The following is a 26,554-nucleotide window of genomic DNA, read 5'->3' as shown; positions in this document are numbered from 1 at the left end:
TTCACCTAAAGGGTAAAAATGCACATCCAAGGCAAAAAGTCCTTTCCAAGACACTGATGTTCCTGCTCCAAAGCCCAGTGGCATTACAGGCTGTCAAACACAGGACTGTCACACAAAAAATACCAGCACTTCCATCCATTTCAGCCTGCTGCAGTCCATCAGTAGATGCACAGTACAGAAAGCCTGAAACCATACAAGCTTTGCAAGCACCCCAAAATGAAAGCTGTCAGACTGTCACCAGCAGGCAGTTATTTGCTGCAATACAAATGCATTAGCACTGGCTGACAACAGACCTTCAGTAAACAGGTCTCTGCACACATGCCATAATTTTTGTGGTATTGCAAGTGAAGCACAAGAACCTGCCTAAGATGGCACTTTCTGCTTGTGCACTAATCAATGTGATTAGGTCAGCCGTATGCAGTTTGGTTTTCAGCTTCTCCCAAGGGAGAAAGCATGCATGGCAGAGGAGGATGTTAATATTATATGCAATTTTAATTAACATGCTGCTACAAGATTACATTAAAAAAAGGCAAAGCTGAAAAAATACTCTTTGCAGTTAGAGGAGAGGCATTTCTAATGGCCGTTAGTTCCTGCAGAGATCTGTTCCAGAGAAAGCACGAATTATTTGGTATTTAAAAGCTATTTTAATCTTCTGCTTGTTCAGTTTAATTTTAAACACTAAATGAATATCCCAATATTAAGGAAAACATCCTGTGCATCAGAACCAACTCCCACCTTTATCTCCCCTGCCCCAGCAACTTCCACATCTCCACTCCCACACCACAGCTGTGCCCTGGGACGCAGGCAGGGCTCCTGACAACTGCTCACAAAGCCACAGGGCTGGGGAAGGGAACCAGACCTCATTGACCCAGCTCAGGTCATTGCATCAGGCACTATGGAGGTATACTTCAGTCACCCAAACCTATTTCCCCAACTCCATTACCCCTCACACACATGCAGTTCTAATTTACAGTGCATATAAACTTTCACCTGCTGCAACTCCACTCTTCCAGCCTGTAAGCATGTGTGAATGTGAACCTGCTCTTCTTGGTGCTTCAACAAGCATTGAAGTACACACACAACAACCTCGATGTTTTAATAACAAAGCATGGATCACCAGGCTGAGAGTCAACAGAGCCTTTTAAAAATGGATTTCTTGTCTATTCTAATTAGAAAATTACCTGGAACATGGCATTTCTCAAGTACCATTATAGATACGGTGTATTCTCCAAGCAAACACTCAATGAGGATAAACAAATTCAGGTCCCAGGGCTTTGAGCTATTTCTCTCCAATGCATCAAATGAATGTGACAGTCACTCTGATCTGATTTCTAGCAACAAAAGGGAGTACAACACACACAACAGCAAAACTAAATTCTGGATTTCATAGCAACTATTTGAGAAGCTCCTCCTTCTAGCAGCAAACACCACAGCTCAGTAGCCCAGTACCAGTCCAGAACGTGAGTGTGTCACCACAGACACCACAAACAGAACCAGCACCAAGTGAGGCTTGATGTCACAGTGCCAGAGCCAGCAGGACACCAAGGGAATACAGGCTCTCAAGGAGCAGACACGGAGGCAGGCATCACCTCACACCAGACCCAGGTAACACCACAAAGCCTCCCACTGCTGTAGGCAAAGAGGAGGGCACAAAAAACTCAGGTGCGATCCCAGATAATTTGTCTTAAATAGCACTGAGGAAACACCAGGAGGGCAAGACCAAGAGGGAAATACCAGAGGGAACTGCTCCAGGGTGACATTTACAGTATGTTTGTGAGGGTTCTGTTTTATACTTTTCAAATGAAAGGGACTTGTATGTATGCTGGCCTGCTCTCTGGAGCACTAAGCTAATTAGGTCAGCCAACACATCGCGTGGCAGCCTAAGTGAGAATTAGTTGTATTACTATTAATTTACATTAATGCCATGATAACAAGTGCCAGTTCTGAGACAGGAGGGTTGGGTCAGCCACAGAGAAGTCCGCAGCAGAAAGAGCTGATAAACATGCTGCCATTGCCCTGTGTTTACCCTCCAATATCAAACAAATATTCTTGGAACATAAAGAGAAAAGAATAGGAACTAGAGACATTCCATATCTTTTCTCACAGCTAAGGCTGGCATCAATTCCATCCTCAACAAAAAGGGCTCCCATCAACATCCGCTCAAGAAGATGGTATCAGTTTCAAGACACTTCCCTTTATTAGAACTAATTAGGCTCCTTTCACAAGGCAGAATGAATAAGAAAAAAAATAATTACGCACTTTCACAGCCAAGCTCAGTCTCGCACACTTGACAGCCACATCAGATGGAAATGCAAAAGGTTAAGCCACCCCCTCCACTGGGGACTGCAACAACCACCTGTTATGAAACACATTGCCCATGGTGGTTCACGACCACCTCAAAATACAGAATTAAAATATATCCGTGTGTTTTAGCTACCAGGTCTTCTGTTGCACTACTGCATACTGACATACAGAAACAGAAGACTGCTATAAAGCCAGTAGCAATTTGTTTGATTTGTTTGTTTGATGGGGGTGCTGTTATTGGTTTGTTCGTAAGTTTACGAAGGGCAGTCAGTGTCAACTGTTGGCAACTTTTGAAAGAGTTACAACGCTGTAATGCTGCTCTTTTTGCCAAAACCCTCTCTCAGCTGTTTGTCTGCACTTCTGTTTGCAGACTCTCTGTCTCTCTTACTCCAGCCCAAAGGCCCATGGAGTAATATTGCAACAGCAACTCCTCTATGCTGAGGACAGCAAACAGAATCCATCATGAGAAACCCTCCTACCTGTCATTGCCACCCCTAGCAAAAAGAGATACTTGCCTAGGAAACTGACTCCCTGCCATAGAAATTACTTCCATTCTATACTATTTCACAACCCTACCACACCTGCAAACTTTCAAGACCTAAAGTTAACTTGTTTCCTTGAAAAGGTGCAAGAGACATCTATTCGGTACCATTTTACAAATATTTGTACGGCAACATTCAAGCATATAGGTTTTTAAATGCAACCTGATTTTAAAAATCAGCTATACATGTTCATTAATTTCCTAGAGATATATATCTCTACCAGCAAGAGAATAAATGCTGGAAGATTTTTTAATAGCAGCTGAATTGATTTACACATTTGAAGAAAAGTGTGAGAGGACAACACGTTAGCACACAGCCAGCTAAGGATGACAACCTTGTAGTCAGTTGCAGGGCTTTTAGCTTTCAGCTTTGTAGATAAATGAGAACCAGTTATTGCAAGCCATTTCTCTCAGAATTATCTGAAAGCCCCTCAAGGGGCTGAGAAGATTTGTTACATATCCTTGGTACATCTTCTGCCCAGCTCTCTGTTAGCTCACAGACACAGGATTCTGCTTTCTGGTTGCAATATTTTTATGTTATTTGAATAACAATGATTCATGTATCATACAAGCACTACCAAGGCCCATTCCGACTGCTTTGGAATTACTTTAGTCATTCCATCCTGAGCAAGACAGAAATGATTGAAAATGGTCAAGATTAAAACTAGTGTTGTTGAATGCAAATAATTCCTCGTGGCAATGCCACATTGATTTCCTAGCTTAACAACTGCTGAAAACAGAGCAGCAATTTGAAAGTTCTAGTTTTAAATCAACCCAGGCCACTCTGTGAAATCACTTTACCAAGTAGCCTTTCAATAATTTGAAACCATTTGAAGTGCTGTCTCCTAATAACTGCTTTCTAAATGGAAATAGGAAACAAGAGTTGAGCAGGAAGCACAGCCTCTTGGGCTCTCCTTTGTAATCTACTTCACTGCAGCTTAGCGGTCACACTATTACAGACACCAGTGGGGAAAAGGCAGCTCAGCTTCAGCTGCTCTCAGACACTCTGATGCTGATCACACGCTCCTAAGTAAGCAAGATAATTTCCTGTCGGATGTCTGGAAGAGCAGTTTCTCAAGCACTCTCTAATTCTGTTAGTGCAGAAACAAAGCATCTTCCACCACTCCAAAGAAATGGAGCCCTTACAAGCGTAGAAGGAGGCACTGCTATGAGCAGAGGCTGCCTATACTTCACCCAACGCTGAATTACACTCCTGCACAGACTCCGTGCTGACACAGGACCGCACTTCTCTATGCTGCGTGACCACACGCCACCCACGCCCTGTGCGAGGAAAGCCAAATACAGAACTTCCAGCAGAAACCGGTTTCTAAACCCGCTGTTTTAGGCACTAACCCACCATGTGGGTGCACCAAGAACCTACGGTTCTGCTGGTACAAACAGGCCGAGCTCAAAGCCGGCACAAAGTTTGGCTTTCTGGAAATGCTGGAAAAAAGGAAAAAAAAAATGCACACTGCCAATAAGTTTGAACAGCTCCCCGCATTCTGCTAGGAAATTAGAAGCCACCAAAGATAATAACACTGGGGCGCGTTCCCGCAGCCTGACCACGTGGCCGGGCACTAACGCAAAAGCACACCGACGGCCTCAAAGCTGCCGCCTGTTCCACCGCCACAGCCGAGAGGCAACGCAAAGAACAGCCAGAGCGGCAGCCCACAGCCCGCCCCGCTCGGGCAGCCCCCGCGGAGGACACCGGCCCCGCCCCGACTTCCGCAGGCAGCGGCGGCCCCGCAGCCCCCGGCCCGGCGCGCCCACCTGTACTGCCAGCCCTTGGCGCCGCGCCCGCCGCTCTTCCCCGCCGCCGCCGGCTCCGCCCTGCCTTCGCCCTCCGGCCCCTTCGCGGCCGCCGCGGGGTCCGCGCACTGCATGGCGCCCCCGGCCCAGGGCGCGCCGCCGCCGGGCGGGCAGCCCCCCCCCGCAGGGCCCGCCGAGCCCGCTCAGGCAGCGCCGGGACCCGGCCGCGCTCGCCCCATGCGGGCTGCGATGGCGGCGGCTCCCCGCACCCCCGCGCCGCCTCGCTCGGCCCGGCTCCCCGCACGGCCGCCGCGGGCTGTGGGAAGCCCGCCCTCCCTCTCCCTCGCCCGGCCGCCTCTTCCGGGGCAGCGCCGCCGCCATCTTTAGTGCGGGCAGCGGCCGGCGGAGGCGGGGCGCCGCCATCTCCGCGCCGGGCGGGCGGCTGCGCCCGGTCCGCCGTGCTCGGGGACGCGCCTCGCCTGCGAGCGGGATGGCAAAACTTGCTGCCTGGTTGGTTCTGCTGTTAGGAGAAACGTAGGGAGGCAATCACCAGTTATCCTGCTCAGAGGGTGTAAAGTCAAGCCGTCCAAACGGAGATTGTTACAAGCACCAAGACCAAAACCAATCAGCTCAGGCTTATTCCGTCAGGCTGCCAGCACTAGTGCAGCCTTTCTCTGCTTGTCTGAGAGAAAAGTCATTTCTGGAGCGGGTAAAGCCAGCCCGTTTGTGAGTTACGGTCATTACTCAGACCACGTGCCTAAGGCTTTATCTATCAGATATCTCGGCTTAAAGGATGCCACGTTCGTGCGAACTTCCTAGAGCCGGCTCTGTCACAGAGCGGCGAGCTGCACACCGCCCTACAACACCGCTCCCACACCGTGATTTCTATCGGGACAAGTTTTGTTGGGGATGGAGCTTCTCCCGGCTGGCTGGTGCCCTCTAGTGCGGGATGCAAGTAATTCATTTCAAGCCTAACGCCCGACCTTAGGCAGAGGTTATTTGTTTGTTTGTTTGTTTGTTTGTTACCTTAATTCACTCAGCACGCGAAGAACAGGAGCATAGAACAAACCATGGCCTCGGTTAGTGGGTTTATGGTTCTGCTCCACATCCCATGCGATCTGATCATCCTTCCCTCCTCTCTCCAGCCCACGGGCACGGTGTTTGGGCAAGCGTCTTCCAGGCAGTCTCTTGCAGCACACCTGTAATATGGGAAACAACCATTATACACAATGCCCTGTATGGGAACCTACATAGGTCACAGAGAAGCAAAAATGCAAAGGAGAAGATGTTCTAAATTAGCCCATTTCCATCCCTCCTTGTCAGCACACACAGTCTCAGCTAACACAGCCCAGTGAGGACTGCCTGTTACACCGACAGCTGCAGTGTCACTTACAGAGACACATCACCACTGCACAGGCATAAAATCCTCCACTCCTGCGTTTTTACAAGAACCGCTGGTCTCAACAGAAGCAGAACTTCACCTGTGCCAGATGATAAACTGTTTTGCTTCCTCCATGCACGGGCGTTTTTCTTTTTTCATAGCGCTGCGCTTGCAATACCAGAGATTATCGTAAGGTGGCACTGACAACTGCGTGACCAGATGTAATAAGAACGTACTGTTCAAGATGTCGTTTAACTTCAGTTTACACTCGCTGCTAATTATAACTTGTGGTCAGTTTCACTGCTCTGGTCGCCTCTCCCAGTTGTAGCTTAATGGTTCAAAGTGACCAAAATCATGCCTTGGCCCTTGTAGAAACAGCACAGGGAGAGCACAGAGGTGCCATGGCGAAGCACCCTGCTGCAAGTACATCCTAATTTATCATTTTGTTAATTCTGGAAAAACTTCCAAAACTTTGTACTGCTCTTGCAGATTTCTTCCAAATCTTGCAGTCTGGATATGCATGCTTAGCATTTCTTCTGGTCAGTGCCATTTCTGCAGAATACCAAGATCTACCCACATTCAAAGACTAAAGTTCTAAAACCCAGCATATTTTTAATCACTTGTGTGCTAAAAACAAACAAAAAAGCAAACAAAAAAACAACAAAAAAAACAATAACACCTGTGGTTTTTCCAAATAGAAGTTGCACAGGTTCTCTATAATTCTCCTGTTAGTTGGTCGGGACTTTTTTCCTGATGTAAATCATACCTTTGGATGAGCTTAACCTACAATTAAACCTGTGTCCTCCTCTGGTAGCCAGTGCAGAGAAAATAAGAAAGGACTGTTCCTGCTTGCTAAAGGAACTGCATCCTCTACAGAGTCATGGAGGAATACCATAAATCCTGGAAAGACAGAAGTATCACCTGCCTTCCTTGCACAAGGAGTGCTGTGTTTCCTAAGCATTGCTGAACTGGGAAAGCTGCTGACTAATGAGAAAATGACTAATACTGCTTCACATCCACATTGGTTGACTGTACAATCAATGCTTATTAGGGTTAGATTCTTTCTTCAGGCAGCAGAGATTAGAGTTTATTAATAGTCTGAAATATATTTTATGTTTTCTGGGCTCTTCTACATAATGAATATGAAAGAACTTCCCATGCTTACCATGAATAGAAGATATCTTGCCCACTACAGCTCTAGAGTGCCATAACACAAGAACATGAAAAGGAATATAGCTAAATGAACAGCCTTTCTTCTACAGTACACTGGATGCATCACTATATTCTCCTGATCATACATGACAATAGCCAAGAAGGTCAAGTGAATGTAATATGAACTTACTTCAGCCTCTGGAGTATTTCACATTGTTTGAGAGGAAGTCCTGAATGAAACTCTACAGGTATCTCTGTATTACTGGGTCTGTGGTTTGCAGGAAGTTAACATATGAAGCTCTGTGCTGTTTGACTTGCAGGATCACTGACACTTGCTTTTAGTGGTTATTCATCATTCCTTCTGTTGCCTTAATGAGTCAAAACCTTTATTTTATGTGTGCTTTTCAGTCACTGTCAATCATAAAAATGTCAAAGAGTATCAGTCGCAAGACAGACCCCTGTGGAACACCTCTGAACATTGGCCTCCACCTGGTCAGAGAGCCATTGACCACAGTTCTCTGGCTGATACCTTCCACTCAATCCCTTATTCACCAAATAGTTCACCCTTCAGATCCATCTCTCTCCAATTTAGAGGTAAAGACATGGTGGGGAACCATGTCAAAGGCCTTGCACAAGTCAAGGTAGATGACATCTGTTGCATTCCCTTTGTCCACTGATGCTTGTCACTCCATAATTCCCTTCCTCTTCCTCTGTATCAATCTTTGTGCACTGCTGCAATGCAGAGTAGCTCAACTATAATTCAAAAGCCCAGCCATAAGCACCAGAGCCATAGATGGCAGCAGTTCATGCTGCCTCAAATGCTTCCCTCCCCACCCACAACCCACTTGCATCCTTCACAGTCACATTTGACACCATTTCCAGTTGCACTAAGTATGACTTTGCATTGAGTCATGCTCTTGTCTCCAACATTACATCACCTGGCACAATCCAGAGTCAGACACGCCAGAGACAAGGGGAGCACATCTATGGCTGTGGTTCAGGGCTTCCCAATCCTTTCATCTACTTCATGACCACCTTCAGCCTTTTTCTACCCTACCCTATGGCACAACATCACGTTCCCGCCTTCCACTGTTCTGCAGATCACTGTGAGGATTCCTGTGCTCCATGTTTCTCAATCCTCTGAAAAGATAATACGTTTTTCTTTCAATAAATGGAACAGCTGCTGAATTAGTTCAGTTCTTCAGTCACTAGCCCCTTCTCCTAGAAGCCTTTTTGTGCTTTTCCTCCCTCCTACACATTTTTTTTTCTGCATGGTTTCTATGGCAACCTGTGTACCTCTCCATCTGCTGCAGATCCCTGTTACCATGTTTTCTTTCTTGTCATCTCTGCCAAATAACATTTCCAGGTGTGTCATGATAACAAGATTAGATTGGAAATCAAGCCAAAGCACTCAGTAGTTTTGGTAGTCAAACCTGCCATATGTAATCCCACTGCTCCATTGCCATATATGCTCTACCTATGGGAGACTGATACTGAGCTCTTTTCAGTACCAGATGTCCCACATGTATCAGCATGCTCTAATCAATTCCATAGCCACTTCATAACATCCGGATTACATCCTCCCTTCTCACTGCAGCCCCTGTTGCTTACAGAGCAGGTATATTAGGATTCTGGAAAGCCCGTGTAGCTCTGTTGCCTGAGGAGTGCTTTGAAGACAATTACCAACCAGGGCCGTTTTTCTTCCAGCAGATGCATTTTTCATTTCTGCTGTAATCGTATGATATTTTAGTTCTCCTGAAAACCTTCTCCATTCGATTACAGAAAGCCCTACACAGTAGGGACTGTAAACAACTGACTCTGCTGTCCATTCTGCTTGAATGATGAAACCTGTCTGAAATTTGCTTAGATATCTATAGGCCTAAAATGCAACTTCATTTTCTACTAAGTACTTTTGGAAAACTTATTTAAGTGTGGAAAAAAAAAACCACAACATTCCTGCTATATAATCCAATCAAAGCCTGCAGCAGAGAATTCAACTGAATAAAATGAATGGAGCAAAAACATCACTGTTGATTTGTTTCCTAGATCTCATGAGCTGGTAAAGTCAGACTGCAAGAAATCCACGTGGAAGCAGTAAAGCTGTAAGTAATTTGGACTGTGAGTTTTTTACAGACAGAAACTGACATTATTTGTTTGTATGCAGCACCCTGGAGGAGCTGTGTTAAGATATTAGATGCGGCCTCAATATAAATGGCTGCTATTTAACACCTACAATTAACAGTAATTATGCATACAGTGAACTAGTGTTTATACATATATTTTTGCAAAACTTCAATATAGAGTATAATTCAGGAAAAACCTGTGTAAAAAAATCCATTGGAAATCACATTGGCCTGTGTTATATTAGTAATGCTAATGCTGCTCATCATTTGAAGGCGTGGGTTAGATGCGATGCTGGCAGTTTAGGTAGAGGCAGAATTTTAGTTATAGCTCTATGTCGTTATGAAAGATGTGAACTGCAATGCAGATAATGCAAGACATCTCAGAAATACACAGAAAGCGTAGGGAAAAGGGAAAAAATATGATATGCAGAAAAAGCTATCCTTCAAACATCAACAGTTAAAGGTGTAGTAGCAAAACTGCTCAAAATCAAAACAAAGCAGACCATGCACAGGGGTGGAAATCAAGATGAAAAAGGTTTTATCTGCATTGTTACAAAGAAAACAAAAGAAAGGATCACCAGCAGCGGCAGTAGGGTAGATAGCTAGAAGCTAAAGAAGTATGTTGCTTCTGTTTCCATAAAGAAAATTTTGCAACCCTGGAGGGCAGAGACAACTCACTTAATGGGCTTAAGGGCACAGCTATGGAAATTACCATATGCAATACTTGAAAGCTCTTCACCCTTCAGTTCTGAAGAATGAGTAATCTCCATCGCACAAAATCTCTTGGCATTTTAGCACACAGGCCAGAGAGCAAATGAGTAATAAACAGCACAGAGGGAAGCAGGAAAAGGGCTAAAGTGCAAGATAGGCATGTTACATGTAGATGAACCCAGTATCTTTCTTTGATAAGATAACTGCATTTGTGGACGAAGGAAAACTAGTAAAATCTTATTAACCTGGACTTTGGTAAAATATTTGATTTGGTATTACTAGAAAATGTATTAGCTAAACTCAAGAAGATAGGGATTAATGTAAACATGGTAAAATGCTGAAGGAGTCTAGGACAGAGGTAAAAACTACTGATAGTGCTGACAGCAAAGAATGGGCCTGGAGGAATCCATACGAATGCTGTCATTAAATCAGTTTGGAGTAAAAAAAATGACAAGCAGGATAATGAAATTTGCTAACAAGAAATCTGGGAGGTGTTCTCGATACAGAGGAAGCCTTACAGAGAGAATGGTTGTTATGCCCTGGTAACAGGCATGGGATGAATTGTAAACATATAAAACACAAGGACATGCACTGATTGACTAATTACATTTCTGCTGTAAATTAAAATTCATTAGCTATGAACAACAGAAGAGGAAAAGCCACATGGCTGATACAATCATTAAAGAGGTAAATGCAATCTCATGTGTAGCTTAGCGAGTATTTCCGGGAACAACCATTAGGTACGGACAAGGCACTGGGTAAAATTCCACTGAGATTTTAGGGCATCGTTCAGGTTATCAGCATTTAGCAAGTCTGAATTCATGCTGGAACAGGTACAGAGAAGCAGCACCCAGATAATCTGAGAAATAACAAAGGAGATAAGAGAGCATGAGCTTGGCAGAATGAGCGCTAGGAAGGGATCTGATTCTTCCTTGCGAATACACTTGGGGCAGGAGGCGGGCAGAAAGAAGAAGCCTCAATATGCAGTGCCCTCTAACTTGCTCTCAGTTCCCTTCCCACAGAGCAGCCAGCCCCCTATTCCTCCCTGCCCATCTCCTGCCTGCAAAGTTTGGCATTTATCAGTCACATTTTTATGAGTGTCCAAAGCCCACCTTGTCCCCGTGGAGAAAAGCACACCTGACTTAAAAGTTAAGAAAGCCTCTTGGCTGTCCTGGTTTCGTGGCAGTGACAATCAGCCTTTTTGTTTATTTGCAGCAGCTGTTTGGCTGATCAAAACCAGCTGGCTTTGTAAACCCAGGCTGTTGACATGTGCAGAACCTATTAGGTGCTGAAGCGGATCAGGTGAGCATGGGTGGGGTGGCCTTGAGAGGGCTGTCCTTATCCTCCCTGCTAACCAGACCCAGCTTTTATGTCTGTTACATTCTAATGACTCACACCTGAGCAAGTTCTCCTGCACTTATGTGAAAAACAAACACTGTGACTTTGTCAGAGAGAACAGGTTCTTCTCCTTTTCTGATAGAATTACAGTCATCAGCATCCACTGCTGCTATAAGCAGCTCCAGGGCTTTCAAATCCAAGAAAGGATAAGTTTCTCTTGGCTATTCTGTGTCCCCACTCAAAACTGCCACTGAGACAGCCCAGGCACCTGAACCTGCCACATAAAGCAGGCTGCAATAGCCACGTGTGGCTGCTTTCCACAGAGCCGTGATTGCACAAACCCAGAGGACAGCTCAACAGCAGTGCCAGCTCTCCCAATTAATGTCATGATGTACAGGCAAATGTGTGCATGCCCAGCCTCAGGCTGCTGCTCCCCATGGGTGTTCCCCACATCCATCTGCCTGCTCGCCCTCTGCCAACCTCACCCCTGCCACCTTCTGTGCACCAACCAAATGGTCAGTGCAAGGTCAGAGTGGAAGCTATAGGCACAGGACCCATTTGTAACTTAAAGTTTTCACTTCAATTTAGATGAAACTATTGCTGTTTGCAATACTCAAAAATTCTGTCTGCTAAGAACACCTTAAGGGAATTGACCCTTCAACAAGAAAGGTAGCGATAAGACAAGGAAGAGATAGTAGCTCCATAGATTGGGGGTTGGACTCGATGATCTCTGGAGGTCCCTTCCAACCCCTACAATTCTGTGATTCTGTGATTTAGGTTAGATGTAAGGAGGAAATGCTTCATGCTGGGAGTACTGAGGCAATGGCTGCCCAGAGAACTTACGAATGCCCCTTCCCTGGAGGTGTTCAAGAGCAGGTTAGATGTGATCAGGTGGGGGTTGTTTCTTACCCATGGCAGGGGGATGGAACTGGATAATCCTTATGGTCCCTTTCAGTCCAAACCTATCTATGGTTACCTGATTGTTGCATGAATTAGGTCCAGAAGCCAATGCTTTGGTATGTCCTCACCTCAGGACCAGAGGAGTCAGCAGGACTGGGCAGCTGAGAAGTCTTGGGGTGCAGTAAAATGGTAACTCCTCCTCATCTCCAAAGGAGATTTTCTTCATAGTAAAAAAGAGAATAAAGAAAGCTAAGAGGCCCAGAGGAACTATGCAGCCAGGGAAAGCACAAAACATGGTAAACAAGCTGAGAGTGCAGGAAACGCTCCTAGAACCAGAGCTTGCATGCCTTGGCTATACTCAAACTGTACAATTTACATCAGGTTCCCAGCTTTAGCTTCATCTTCAGGAGGCTGTTTTTCACATATTTCCTGGCATTTTATGTGAGCTCAGGATGCAGGTGAGCTGATGAAGCTGACAGCAGGTGGGCTGAGCATGTGCCTACCTCCAAAACTATCCCTACCCTTCCCAAAAACACTGGCAGCTGTCCTCAATCTATGAGTCACTGTGTCAATCTGCTTGTTGTGGAGCTGGGTGCTTCTGAGCTGGCCCCTGGGCAAGAATAGCACCTGCAGGCTGAGCCTCAGAGCCCAGCAGGAGAGAGCTGGTGGGATGTGGATGGGGGAGGCACAGGCAGAGAGAGGGCAGGGAAGCAGCTCCATAGCACAGAAGTGGGAGGGAAGGCTGCTCTGATGAGGAGATGTGGAGGGCTGAGAGGTGACATATGGCAATTTGCGGGGAGTCATGGATGTCAGACCATATAGGGGAAAAGAAAGACACTGCTTTGTCCTGCCTTGCTTCCATTGACATAAGAAGCTGCAATACAGTCCATCGTTCCAGTTTATCAGTTGAACACGGCTCTTGCAATGCACTTATCCCCTTTCCCTGGTGTTGGAGAGACAGACCCCCATCTGCGGGATGATCCTAACCAGTGTCCATCTTGCTGGCAGGACAGGTGGCGCATAGAGCCAGCTCCGCAGACCCCCGCTGCCATTTCACCCCATCTCCTCCCCTCCCTTCCTCATTCCCCCCCGCCCCCCTCCTACGAGGTGAAGCTCAATCCGTTTCCAGCCCCGAGAGGGACCCCGCCGGGCCGGGCACAGGGCACATCCCCGCGCTGGTGCCGCCTCCCCGGGGGCAGGACCGATTCGGGGCCACGAGCCCTCGCAGCCTGACGCCCGTTTCTCCCGCAGGCGCCGGGGGCCGGGCCGGAGGCGGTGCTGGTAACCGGGCCGAGCACAGCAGCATGTCGCCGCTCCGCGTCTGCATCGTGGGTTCGGGAAACTGGTGAGTGAAGGGAACCTTTTTCCTTCCTTGCCTCCTTCCTTCCTTCTCCCATTTTCTCTTTTTTTTTGTTTTCTTTTTTCCTTTCTCGCTGCCCGTCCCCCCGCCTCCTTCAGGCGCATCACGGGATGCCGGGGGCCCGCACAGCGCCGTGCCGCTCTCCCCTGCCCAGCAGCGGGGCCGGGGTCCGCAACAGGTTCCGGCGGGGGTCGGGCGGCGGGGTGCGGGTCTCCATGGTGCTGAAAGCGGCAGCGCTCACCGCGCCGCTCCGCCACCCCCGGCCGGGGCTTGTCCCGTGTTAACGCTCCGGGCACTGACTGGCTGCACCGGTCTGGCATCCCTGCTCTGTTAAAATAATAACCCAGAGGGAAGAGGAAATTCTGTAAGCAGCTGCTTTTAGCTCCGGGCTGGGGGGGGTCTCTTTGTATTATAACCCAATTGGGAATTGTCAGACTGCTCGCATGCAGCAAATGCAAACAGAAGAAAGAAATGCAGAAGCCAATGAGAATTGGAAAAACATAAGGCTTCTACTTAAGTGCATGAACTCAAACACTGAAAGCCTGGCACCAGCGTAGTATGATCCCAGGGAGAATGAGAGCTGAGCCAGTAGTTGTGTTTGTTTGTGGCAGAGTCCGTGCTGTTCAAATATCAGCCTAAAGTAGTTAGCAGAGCAGCAGCACTGCTCTTATTCCTTTGAAAGAACCAGGACTTGGAGTTCGTTTACCAGCACAACATATTGGCACTCTTCACTTTCATCGTTTTTGGCAAAGCAGTTTTGCACTTCTTCTCAGAAAGAGTGGTGATGCAGTGGCACAGGTTGCCCACAGAGATGGTAGAGTTACCATCCTTGGAGGTGCTCAAGAATTGTGGAGAAGTGGCACTGAGGGACATTGTTAGTGGGCATGGTGGGGATAGGTCAGGTTTGGACTGGATTATATTAGTGGTCTTTTCCAAACTTAAAGATTTTATATGCAGATATAGCCTTGTCAAAGCATTGTGCTCAGGTCCACAGCTTATCCTTGCCCCTGCTTATAGGAATACATCTGCTCCCGCTTAGTCCTTTTTGCCTAGATGAAAGCACTGCTTGCAAAAGCTCCTTGGCACTGACGGCCTCCACTGAAATCAGTAATACTTGTCTCAGTGGACTTTGCATCTTACTTGCAGTTTGTATAACCTAAGCACAAATAAAATGAACAACATGTATGTGCGTGTGCTTGGGATTAGCAAACAGGTAATTCTTCGGATTGTTTTTGTGCAAGAAGGGCAAGTTTCTGTAGAATTTTACATACCTGACAGTTTACCAGAAGCAAACACACACGCACACACACACACACAAAAAAAAAAAAAAAAAAAAAAATTCAACAGGAGAAGGAGTGGCTGCTTGTGATCTGCTGAGAGCGCAGCATAGTTATAGCCCTGCTCTTCACCTTCCTGCCATGCAAAACCAGCCCACTGCTTCTTAATTGCCCACACACACGACATGTTTATAGACCACAGGTTCCTGTGCATGACATCTCTAATGCACGGTTTTTGACATGCAGCCATACCACTCCAGGAGCTCACCGCCACACAGCTGGATCATTGCTGCATCTCCTCCTCTGTCCCAATGGATACAGCCCTCCCTGTCATTTCTGCAATAGCATTTCCTCAAATGCCACTGTTACCATGTCATTCTAGCACTTGAATCCCTCTCATGCCACACTCTTCTTCCTCATCCTTAAACACAGATGTCCAAGCCTACGCAAGTTGCTTATTTTGCTTCCAAGATTCTTAAGAGCCATGGCCAAACGTCTGGCATTGTTGATCAGCCAACAATTACTCTCTCGCTACATCCTCAAGCAAGCGTCTCACACCAGTTCCCAGGCTGCTCCTTCACCATAAAACATTCTCAAAAGCCAGTTAGTTGTTTTCTTTCAGAATGTAGTATAGAGAGCTGATTTTCACCATGTGTACAGACTTGCAAAGAGGTGATACAAAATACTGAGAGCCCAGACCCCTGGACGGCTCAGTGCAGTCTGCTCACTTGTCCTGTCTGCATTTATCTCTTGCTTCCTACCATATGGATAGACTGTAAAGTCTTTATGAACGAGAGAAATGTTTTCTCTAGTGTTTAAATCACACCTGTTTATAGCCTCTCTGACAGTACAGGTAATCTCAGCACAACACAGAAGAATGTTTTCCTTTGGCAAACACCATTTCCTTACATTCCTCCTGAATATTTGGGTGTCAGTTCAGACAACTGCACTCGAGCCTTTCCCGCAGCTCAGAAACGTGGCTGACATGTGATGCAGCATGTCGCAATAGTTCATGTCAGCCACAGAAGTTCAGCAGCTCACGCTGGCTTACTAAGTCAACACAGTCAGGAGAATCAGGGCTGATGCGGTTAAGTAACACAAAGGCTACACCACATCTTGTAGCTGTCAGCCCGGCACAGGAAGGGTTCTGTTTATGTGAACTGTTGTCCAGTTATCTGTTTGTTAAAAGTACAGGTTTATTTCATTGTCTCACTCTTTGGAACATAAAAGCTCTTCTTATATTCATTTGGACTCTCTGCAGCGAAGAGCTAGCTTTAACTAGACACGTGTCTTTACCATGCACAGATGGCCAGGCTTTTTACAGAGCTGTACAGAAAGATGATTCAATAGTCATAAATTAGGCTGTGGAGGCTCCAACTGGATACTTAGAGTTTAAAAAAAAACAAGCTATGAGAATGCTAAAGCACTGGGACAGGTCACCCACAGAGGAGAGAAGGTAGTCCCTGAAGAGTTTTTAATACTCAACTGAACAAACCCAAGTGACCTGATCCTAACTGAGGGCTCTTCTTGCTTTGGAGACAACTTCTTTGGTTCATTCCAACCTGATAGTCAAAAGGTTTCATGGAGCCCTTTCAGCTCTAATTTTCACCAGTTCCAATGTATTTTCATATTTGCATATGTGAAAGAGCGGGTCTTATTTAAATTACACTTAATGAAAAAGTGGCATTTTCACTCACTTTAATAGAATAATCTAAATGGAGTTCTCAGTCATCTATGAATCTTCACTGAATGGTTTTAGAGAGGAAAAAATAGCGTGGCAAAGTCTTTAGCATTCAAGTGTCCTTGGTTTTGTTTGCACAAGCAGACCTTCCATGCCAAGCCTGTGTAGTCTACTAAACACTGGCGTCACAGACAAAGCAATTCTTCTTTCCAGCTCTGAGCAGTGGAGACTGTGAGTCTTCGATGGCCCCACTAAAACAGCGCGCTGCTTTTTGGACTGTACTGTTCCATAGCCATTTCCCCTAATGGCTACTAAGTGCCTTTAAACATTAAACCTTGTCTCCTCCAAGTTCCCAATTCCCTTAAGAGAAACCAAACAAAAATACTGTGGTTTACGAAGGTACCTTTACACGTAATATGTCTTCAGCTCAGTGCTTATGTGCTTTCTTATTGATACACATTTATGGTACTGAGACACAGGTCAGCCTCAGCTCAGGCCTTGGTTTTGATCTCTGCTGGAGAGCAGGGAAAGATGACCAGGGCACGAAACACCTTACAGATAATAGGAACATACTATGAACACATGAGCGCTCTTGAAATAAAGGTTTACCCTGAAAATGTTTACCTTACCATTACAAAGAACCAAAACAAAACAAATGACGTTTTTTGCTGGTTTGGTTTTTGTTGATTTTTTTTAAGGAAAAAAAAAAAAAAAAAAGATGGCTGCTCAGGATACAGTATGCAGCCAACACTCTGGTAAAGTGAAAACTTACCTCAGCGGGATTTCTTTGTGGTTAAAGATTAAAACAAAGCCCTTCTTCTTTATTACCTATTGAGCAATTAGCCTTGTGCAAAGCTTCCACATCAGAAATAGAGTTGAGCCAAGTTACCTCGTTGGTTTCCCTTTGAACTGCTCACAGTGCAGACCTCACTGGACTTTGTCTGGGATGCACTTTATGCTATAGAAAACTGAACATATCTGAATCCTGCTCACACTCCTTATTGTGCACATGTGCCAAGTGGGTCAGAGGATAAGAATGCTGTCACTGGAGCCCCTCTTTCAGTTGTGTTAGGTACTCCAGAAACCATTATAGTGATCATTAGAACCACATCTCAAGAGAAACCATCAAGTTCAAGTTTGTTTTGTTGCGACTCCTTATCATTTATCTCTTACATAAAACCCTTATTGCAGCTATTTGGTTATAGCTAGGGAGCTGGCATCTATCTGTGTTAGATGCAATGCACACAGGCTGTCACAGCAGGATCACCTGGGGTGCTGCACTGCTTTACATTTGTTGGTTTTTATATTAACAACAATAATCTGAGGAGCAATAGATATTTAATTACAATAGTGCTTTTTAGCATCCCACTTCCACTCTGCAATCTTTCATATGACTTCAGATTCTTTATTACATCTAGTTCTAATTGCTATGATTTTAAACTGAGTTTTTTGCTTTTATATAGAATAGTGAATAAACCTTTCTGATAATCTTATAAGCATGTGAACAGCTTGATAGCACAGGACTTTTATGAGATACTATGTTGAAAACAATTTGTGTTTCCAACTGGCAATTTATTTTTTTTAAAAGGGGATCAGCCATAGCAAGAATTGTTGGCAAAAATGTCCAGAAGTCCAACAGATTTGATTCTACTGTCAAGATGTGGGTATTTGAAGAGATCATCAATGGAAGAAAGCTCTCAGAAATAATCAACCAAGAACATGAGAATGTGAAGTACCTCCCTGGATACAAGATGCCCAAAAATGTGGTAAGTTGAAAAAAAAAAAAAAAGTCACTTTTTTAACATACATTTATAAGGAAGGCAACACCGATTCATTCTGGTTTGCCACCTAATTCACTCCAGTATTACAAGTATGAAATATAACCCACTTCTGTGACATCTGCTTGTCTCCTGTCACACAACTTCAAACACCCACTGTGCCAAGTACAGGTACGTAACGTGCCATCCTCCTCTCCAGCACAAATCAGCATCTCTCTGCCTGCTATTCCTCAAGCTATGTCTACACAGAGCAGACAGATTTCAAACCCACAACATCTTCTGGATAAAAAGGGAAAGCTACTGCTCTCCCTTCTTCTAAAAAAGGAAATCAACAGCGTGACTAACAGCCATGGCTTACAAGGAGATGAGCAGGGAGCTATTGCTTCTTGGGTGATTTCAGGATAGCAGTGCATTACTACCATTAATAATGCTACAAATTCTACCAAAATATAAGGTATGTAATTTTTGCATACATTTGAAATACCAAATTATACTTTGCTACTTAATTAGCCTAGATAATTCAATGCTACTGAAGCAAAGTGAGGCTTTCAGGCTGTTCGAGATTTTGCCAAATGTCAGTGAATTAAAGAAAGTAGCACTGTAGCATTTCTAGAACAGCTTAGAACAGCCATAGTTGTAAAGGGAAGTTAAGATGCTGCACATGGTGGGTCTCCATGCCTGGAGAGTGGTTATATTTAGTACTATGTTTCACAGTACTATGTGCTGGGATTGCATTTTTGCACTCCCATGATTTGAACTTGGCACACAGTTCTCCTGGGTTCAGATTGAATTGCCATTGTTATTTTTACAGTCCTGGAACAGATCAACAAGCTTGTTTTCATCATCTGAGAGCAGCCTCAACACATCTCTAGCAAAGTCTCTGAGATCTCTACAGCATAGATCAAGTGGCTGCACTGGAGGAAGGGCCCCTCACATCTTCATCTCCAACTGAAAAATAATTTTTACATCTCATTGTTTCTCCACATTTTGGAGAGACAGAAAACCTCTCTGCACAGTTCTAGTGATGCAACCCCTCTGTACTGTTGCTGTTTTCCTTTCAAGCAGCCTTTCTGGCAGCAATCCTGATTCTTCAGTGAGGAGCCCCACTTGCTCTAAGGTTGCATACTGTAAGGCTGTGTGTCTCAGGGCAGTATTTTCTCCAATTGCAAGAGCAGACTTAAATTCCCCTCCTGTTTCCTCAGTAATCTGGCTATAATTATTGTTCTAAGCAACACTAGCATTTAGAGGAAGGTACAGCTTGCTGGTTATTTAGCACATTGCCTCAATGGTATTACTTTGCAAGGCGTGAGAATTCTCACCTGGTGTGAGGGGGCTCATTTTCCTTGTTACGCTTGTCTCAGGTGGCTGTACCAGATGTGGCTGAAGCAGTGAGAGAGACAGATATCTTAGTGTTTGTCCTACCACATCAGTTCATCAGACGAGTCTGTGAGCAGATGGCAGGTCACATAAAGCCTGGAGCATTTGGGATTTCACTCATCAAGGTAGGTTGTCGTCTCCATAAGAATCAACCTGTAAGGAGTAAATATGTTCAACTAAAGGATAGGCCCTCAGCTGCACGCTCTGCATAAAATAAGCATTTCTTTCTTCTAGAGTGGAAACTCACAAAGACTCCAGTAGTCTCTCTGCTGTTCATGTGACCAGAGAGTTGAAAAGATTGGGCAATGCCACTGGGCCAAGTAACCATCGTTATCAGTCATCTTTAGCCTGGATTAGTTCCCACTCAGGCCAGCACAGAGGTGAAAATGCAGAGAGAGGGCTGCATGAGCTGGTGCTGCTGCCAGGAGAAATGTTCCAACCTCAGCCTCTATTAACTGTTAAATAAAGAGAGCACAGGGTCTACGTGCCTGTCCTGTGTGCATGCAAAGCCGTTTGTGGAAACACTGCACAGGAATATTAATAACTTTGCAGAATTGGAGCATTTCCCATTTGTAAGGAAAAGGGCAATCGCTTTTTAAAGGCTAGAGCTGTCAGATTATCACTACATTAAGGGGAAATTCATATTTTATGAGAATCTCAAACTAAAAGTTTAAGGCAAAATGCAGCAATATAGTCTGCCACTTCTACCGACTGCATTAAAATTCAACTTAAAACTGAAATATCAGAAATTTAATTGAAGTTCTCAGACAGTAATAACAGATCTTTCCTTTTTGATTTTCCCCTACCAAAATCATCTTGCAAGTAGCAGCTCATAGAGGGGATGGTGAGGAGAGTAAGGACATTCCTGAAAATCTACTCCTTTCTTCAGCTTCAAAAGAACTATGACAGCTCAGTACACTCCTTATACCAATGAAGCATTAAGGTTAATACTTCAAATCTTGCTAAAGAAGCCACTGCTTGTAAGCTCATTTTAAAAATATGGCTCTATACCACAGGAGTTTAATACAAAAGAAAAATGCAGCACAGGAAGACATCTCAGGGCAGCAGCACTGCATGTGAGCCCTGTTTCAGGGTTAATGTTATTGCACCTTCTCCCTGAACTTCCCCTGAATTTGTGCTTAAAAGTACAAACACAGAGCATTTGGCTCTAATGGCTAATGCTAGCAAATACAAGACCCAAAATCTCCCAAGTACAGCCAGGCAGACCTGCAGGCAATTGGACACCTCCTTTAACAGCACTGCTGCTGCTGTCATTTACCTGTACTTAGCTTTTGCTGTTGCCTTTTCTCAGGGGATTGATGAGGGTCCTGAAGGCCTGAAGCTCATATCTGACCTCATTCGAGAGAAGCTGAAAATAGAAATCAGCGTGCTTATGGGGGCCAACATAGCCAAAGAAGTGGCTGATGAGAAGTTCTGTGAAACCACCATTGGTAACTATTGCAAAGGGCAATTTCATCTCCTGTCTGTGGCTTACCCTCACCTATGGCAGGACAGTGTCTGCAGGCAGCAGTGGGAGGCAGCCTGCAATGAGATATGTTGAGGTTCTGCACGATGCCATATGTGCAGTGTGTGCTGAACTCATCCGGGGGGAGCAGTTCCCTTTCCAGGGAGATGGGTGCTGGTGGGATCAGATCCCAAATGACAGCAGGTTCCAGTAGTGAGGCTGTGAGCTAATTTCATCCATTAAAAAATTACAGCATAACCCCATTCCTATAGGAGTTATCAAAAGCTACCTGTCTGTAAAGCCCATTGCTGAGTACTGAGGCAGTTGATACACTGTGCAGTTTGTCTAGGAAAGTGTAATCAAAAGCTCAAACCCCCTGAGGCGTATTTCTCCATCTTTGTATTTCTCTATTTAATAAGAGCAGCAGTAACATTCTGTTCTTCCCTCCCTAGAACTGGGTCTCACCTGACTACAAGAGTTCACCCAGCAGTTTTAAAATCCATTCATTTCTGAAGTCAGCAGAAATTAGTTCCATTCTTCAATAGCTGGTGGAGATTAAAGAAAAAATTATTGCAATACTGTTCTTTTGCTGTGCAGAGGTTACAGTAATAGTGAAAACCATACCAGCTGGGCAGTTGTTGCTGGAAGAGAAACTAGATATGAATAGAATGAGACAGGATCAGGAGAGTTAGGCAATATTCATTTTCTTGGGGGCAGTTTAATTTCTGCTGGCCCAGCTTTAAGCCATGACAGGGTGACAACTGTGCAGGAAGGCTCGCTTGCCCCTTGCTTTTGGGGCCTCAAAGTGTTTCATTTCTCCTTATGGAAAGCCACAAAGCCCATTAGTAAGCAAAGCCAAGAACGCTTACGCTGGCCTCCAGCAGCAGGAGCAAGCATCTCCTTTAGCAATGCCCAGTGACTGTGACCACAAAATCCGAAGGTCCCTCAGCCCTTACTTCAGGTTTCATTTCATTGTGCATATTGCTGTGTCACCGAAACATCACAGATGCTCTAACTTCCATCCTTCCTTCACACAGGGTGCAAAAACGAGAAACAAGGGCAGATCTTTAAGGAATTACTGCAGACTCCCAACTTCAGGATTACCGTAGTGCCTGACACTGATACAGTGGAGATCTGTGGAGCCTTAAAAGTTAGTGACTTCAAACTAATTTTCTTTTTTTATCAGGACTAAATTCTTACCCCTGCCTGCGCCTCTGTAAGCCGCATGGTCTAACATTAGTCCTGCTGCATTATGATTGAGTGGGCATGGACAAAACATGTAACATTTCCTGTGTCAGCTTTCCAATACAGAAGAAAAAAAAAAAAGAAAAAAAAAAGAGAAAAAAAAAAAAAGAAAATTTGCTTAAAAATATAAAGCTGGTAAAGCATTTCAAAATAGCTGGATTTTTGAATTTATTTTTAATAGAGTCACCTCTGTTTCTGAGGGAAGAATTTAGTCCACTGTATTTTCTTGTATATATGTTGTAAGCATGTGAAACAAAGACTTCTTCTACATACAATAATTCCAACTAATAGCTTACTTCCATATTTCAAGTAGTGACCCACTAGAAAGCAGCATCAGAAGCACCACTCTGAGTTGGAAGCCTATCTGGATGGTGTGTAGCCATGCCCACATAGAGATCCCAGGCAGGGTCAGAAGGAATACCACAGTCATCAAGTTTCCATGTCAGGGACACTAGAATGAAATTTGGGCTTCGTTTCTAAATGTGCCAAAATTGAACTCAGGCTACAACCTTTTGTAGTTTCTGTACAGTCTTTTGTATCAGAACAATTCATCTTTACTTGGAGGCGGGGTTTGATGACAGGTGGAGACTTGGTTTTGCTTAACCTAGATATGAGTAAGGTATTTACACTCAAAGATTTTGCCTCCAGCTACAGGCTGGAGTTCATTCAGTTGTAAGGGAAATTTCTGCTCCCCTTGAAATCATTGTTTACTTTAGCAAAGGCATTGCCAAAGCAAAATCAGTGGCATTTCTAGTAACTTTTAACTCAAATACAACAAACTACGCTTCTGTAGGGGCAGCAAATTAAAAGGTGGGGAAGGGGACATGCAGGACAAGGTGAGGAACCGGGAAGATTTTGAGGATCCCAATACATTTGTTTAGAGCTGTAGGAAAGGCCAATTCTACTGACCATCCTTGCAGGAAAAACCAAGGTTTGGTCTACTGCAGTGTCAGAATATAGAACCAGTGAACTACAGACTAACAAAGAAGAGCTAGAAGGCATGTCTTCATTCAGGCTATTTTGAACAGTTCAAACAGAAATGAGCCCCAGCTTGGAACTAGCAGGAAAAAAAAAACATTAATTGCACGTTGCTACATGATTGCAATACTACAATATTACACAAGCTGCTCTGAGATTTGCCCACTGGAATAACAGTGGGTGCTTTATAAAATCCAACAAAATCGAGCAGCTTTTGCTTGAAATGTAAAAAGACACCTGCTTTCCTCAGAACAAATTCATAGGCATCGTGTTGTGTTAAAGAACTGTGGAGATGAGACCCCAAGGGCCATGGTTAGTGGGCATGGGGGGGGGGGGGGAGGAGTTGATGGTTGGACTGGATGACTTTAGTGGTCTTTTCCAACCTGAATGAATCCATGGCTCTATGAACCTGGGGCCCATCCTGCTGAACCGAGTGGAGGCACAGTGTGGAATTTTCTTAAAGCTTGCTCTGTATACCCTGATGAACTACACGTCTTACCTGATGGTTGCCTTTTTGTCCGTCCTGCATGGAACTTTTTAGAACATTGTAGCAGTAGGAGCTGGCTTCTGCGATGGACTGAGCTTTGGTGATAACACGAAGGCAGCAGTGATCCGTTTAGGCCTTATGGAAATGGTGGCTTTTGCCCAGATCTTCTGCAAGGGATCTGTGTCAATATCCACTTTCCTGGAAAGCTGTGGGGTTGCTGACCTAATCACTACCTGCTATGGAGGACGCAACAGAAAAGTGGCGGAGGCCTTTGCTCGCACAGGAAAAGTAAGGAGGATTTTGAAATATTTTAAGCTTAGAAAAAAGAAAAAAGAAAAATGAAATTGTTTGTTTTCATAAAGGCACTGTTAGCTGTTTACCTTTTTGGTAACTGCTGATGTTACAGAAGTACTCCCTCTGATCCAAGTAATCTCTCTTCTAGTCCATTGAGGAATTGGAAAAGGAGATGCTGAATGGACAAAAACTACAAGGTCCTCAGACTTCAGCTGAAGTCTACAAGATTCTGAAAGAGAAAAATATACTTGATAAGTAAGTGTTCTGATTTAAAACAAAACCTGACTCACCGGGTATGGCCACAAATTATTAACAATTCCTAACCTCCTCCTTGCTATTTGTGGTCAGCTGTCCTGTTCATTTCCATAACAACTGCTTTCTACATCTTGGGCCACCTTTAAATTTAGCCAATTTCCTCATCGCCATGATCAGTAGAATAGGATGAAGGTAAAACAACATCAAAAGAAACAAGCCACAGACATATAATACACCAAAGAAGTCCAAACGAACTACCCAGATATCACTGGCTCACACCATGCAAGATTGAAACGCATAGATGGAGTAAGGTTATGAATGTGATCTGTGGCTCAAAGGATTTATTATTCTCATTATACCACCATCACAGCTTGCAATACTGCTCCCAGTGCAAACAATCTCAATATAAAAATTCAGGAGTCTGCTCATGAGCAAACTATTTTACACACATTGAACAATATGTGCAGATATCAATGCCTCAGTGCCACAAAAGAAGCCAATAATTCAGGTGAAGTAATACTATAATTATTTGGATGGTAATATAGGATTTATAATTTGAAGCCTGTCCTACTTTAGCAGTACATAGATTTATTTAAAATGATAAATCTATTAGAATCTAGACAGACACAGAAATTCTAAGTAGTACTGCCTTTAAAAAGAAAAGAAAACCATTAAGGCATTTTCTTTTCCAGTCTTTGTCTTTCAGACAGCAGTAATGAACACAAATTTATGCATTTTACACAAAGAAAGGAAAAGGGGATGTGCAAGTCAGGGTTTTTCGGTAAACAAGAGCAGAGGACAACTTTGTCTCTAAAACAACTTCTCTTTTGTCACCTCCAAAGTTGTCCTTAAGCTCCCTTGATTGTCCTAACCTCATTCCTACTGGTTTGTCTGCATGTTGCTCATTTACAATCTTCCAATCGAGGTAAAAATTTTACTGTAGCACAGTTTCTAGAGAAATAAAACGTTTTCGGATACTTTTCTTCTAATGTAAGAAACAACAAACAAAGATAAATGCTTTTTCCATTACAAACAAAGTGTGCTTGTGTGAACTTTTCAAAACTATTTTTCTTTTCCCATGCTTCTGTTAGGTTTCCGTTGTTCACAACCATCTACAAGATCTGCTACGAGGGCGAATCGATCCAGAATTTCATCTCATGCCTGCAGAACCACCCACAGCACGTTTAGGAATTGGCTCTCCACACCTGGTTGTGTTCTCATCTTTGCAGGACTTTATCCACTCCACAGCAAATAAAGTAGACAAATAGATTGTGTGGCAATGCTTGCTGTAAGAGCAACACAGAATGTATTTCAGTATCCTCGTTCTGGGGGTGAAAATCTGCCTTCCAACGTTATATCCACTGAACAGGAAAATGTAAAAATCTGTTTTGCTTTGAGATAGCAATTTGAGCACTTGCCTGCAATTTTGTGTTGGTTGAAGACAGCGCCCCTCATAACTTTTGTAACAGGAGTTCAATTTAGTTCTCGTGGACCTCAGCACTTTGCTTTCTAATAGTTGTTACAGAACAGCACAAGATGCAGAAAAGTTCAAGAATGCTTCAAAACAGGAATGAGAGTCAAAAGGTCCTACAGCAATAAGATGCAGCCACGTGGGCCAATACAGGATTCATAATTCCCCTCAAACACAAGTAACATAACATTTAGTATTTTGAGATGTCTAGTCCTTCCTTGAACATTTCCCATTGTAAGGCACTTTGGAAAAACAGGTATTGCTGCTGTGCTGAGACACGCATGAATGTTCAGCGGATGTACAAAGAAAAGTTTCAGGGGTGGGGGAGAAAGGAAGGGCCTTTTTTATTCCGGACACAAGGAGCCTCCAATAGTAATCTGATTTCCTTACATCTATTGTATTGTTGAAAAACAGAAGAAAAATGAAAGGAGAATGACCCAAAACATTCATGTGAGTGTTAGCACTTCTGAACAAGTGTTACCCACCGGTATTTGTAGTGGCTGGGAGGGGAAAGCTGAAGAAGAGGCAGCTGGGATACACGCACAGCTCAGCCTGCAGCCTGTGCAGCGCTGTCACCCTGAGGACGCAGAAGCAGCAATGGAACACTCTGCGTTCCCTGACTTTGCAGACATGCACAAAAATCGACCGCTACAGACGCACAGAATTCCTTATCCAATCGGATCCGAA

General features: G+C 44.4%; 2 protein-coding genes across 2 annotated transcripts in view; one reads left to right on the top strand and one right to left on the bottom strand.

Moving 5' to 3' along the window:
- Positions 1 to 4,728, bottom strand: part of OSBPL11 (oxysterol binding protein like 11) — a gene marked incomplete at both ends in the record, with an annotated part of 29,845 nt that extends 25,117 nt beyond the window's left edge. Inside the window, one exon of the mRNA XM_079538777.1 lies at positions 4,616 to 4,728. Coding sequence (XP_079394903.1) covers positions 4,616 to 4,728 — 113 coding nt within the window. The remainder of the gene's footprint in view (positions 1 to 4,615) is intronic.
- Positions 4,729 to 13,291: 8,563 nt separating this feature from the next.
- Positions 13,292 to 25,584, top strand: LOC306949397 (glycerol-3-phosphate dehydrogenase 1-like protein; the record flags this gene model as incomplete). The annotated part of the gene is made up of 8 exons (XM_079539265.1): positions 13,292 to 13,544; positions 18,106 to 18,283; positions 19,657 to 19,797; positions 20,985 to 21,123; positions 22,175 to 22,287; positions 23,902 to 24,135; positions 24,290 to 24,396; positions 25,488 to 25,584. Exons 1-8 carry the CDS (start codon positions 13,504 to 13,506, stop codon positions 25,582 to 25,584), a joined length of 1,050 nt encoding a protein of 349 aa, XP_079395391.1. The 5' UTR covers positions 13,292 to 13,503.
- Positions 25,585 to 26,554: the final 970 nt, after the last annotated feature.

This window comes from Tetrao urogallus (assembly GCF_951394365.1).
Source record: "Tetrao urogallus genome assembly, chromosome: 8".
Classification (NCBI taxonomy): Eukaryota; Metazoa; Chordata; class Aves; order Galliformes; family Phasianidae; genus Tetrao; species Tetrao urogallus.
This window is presented reverse-complemented; position numbering and strand designations above follow the sequence as displayed.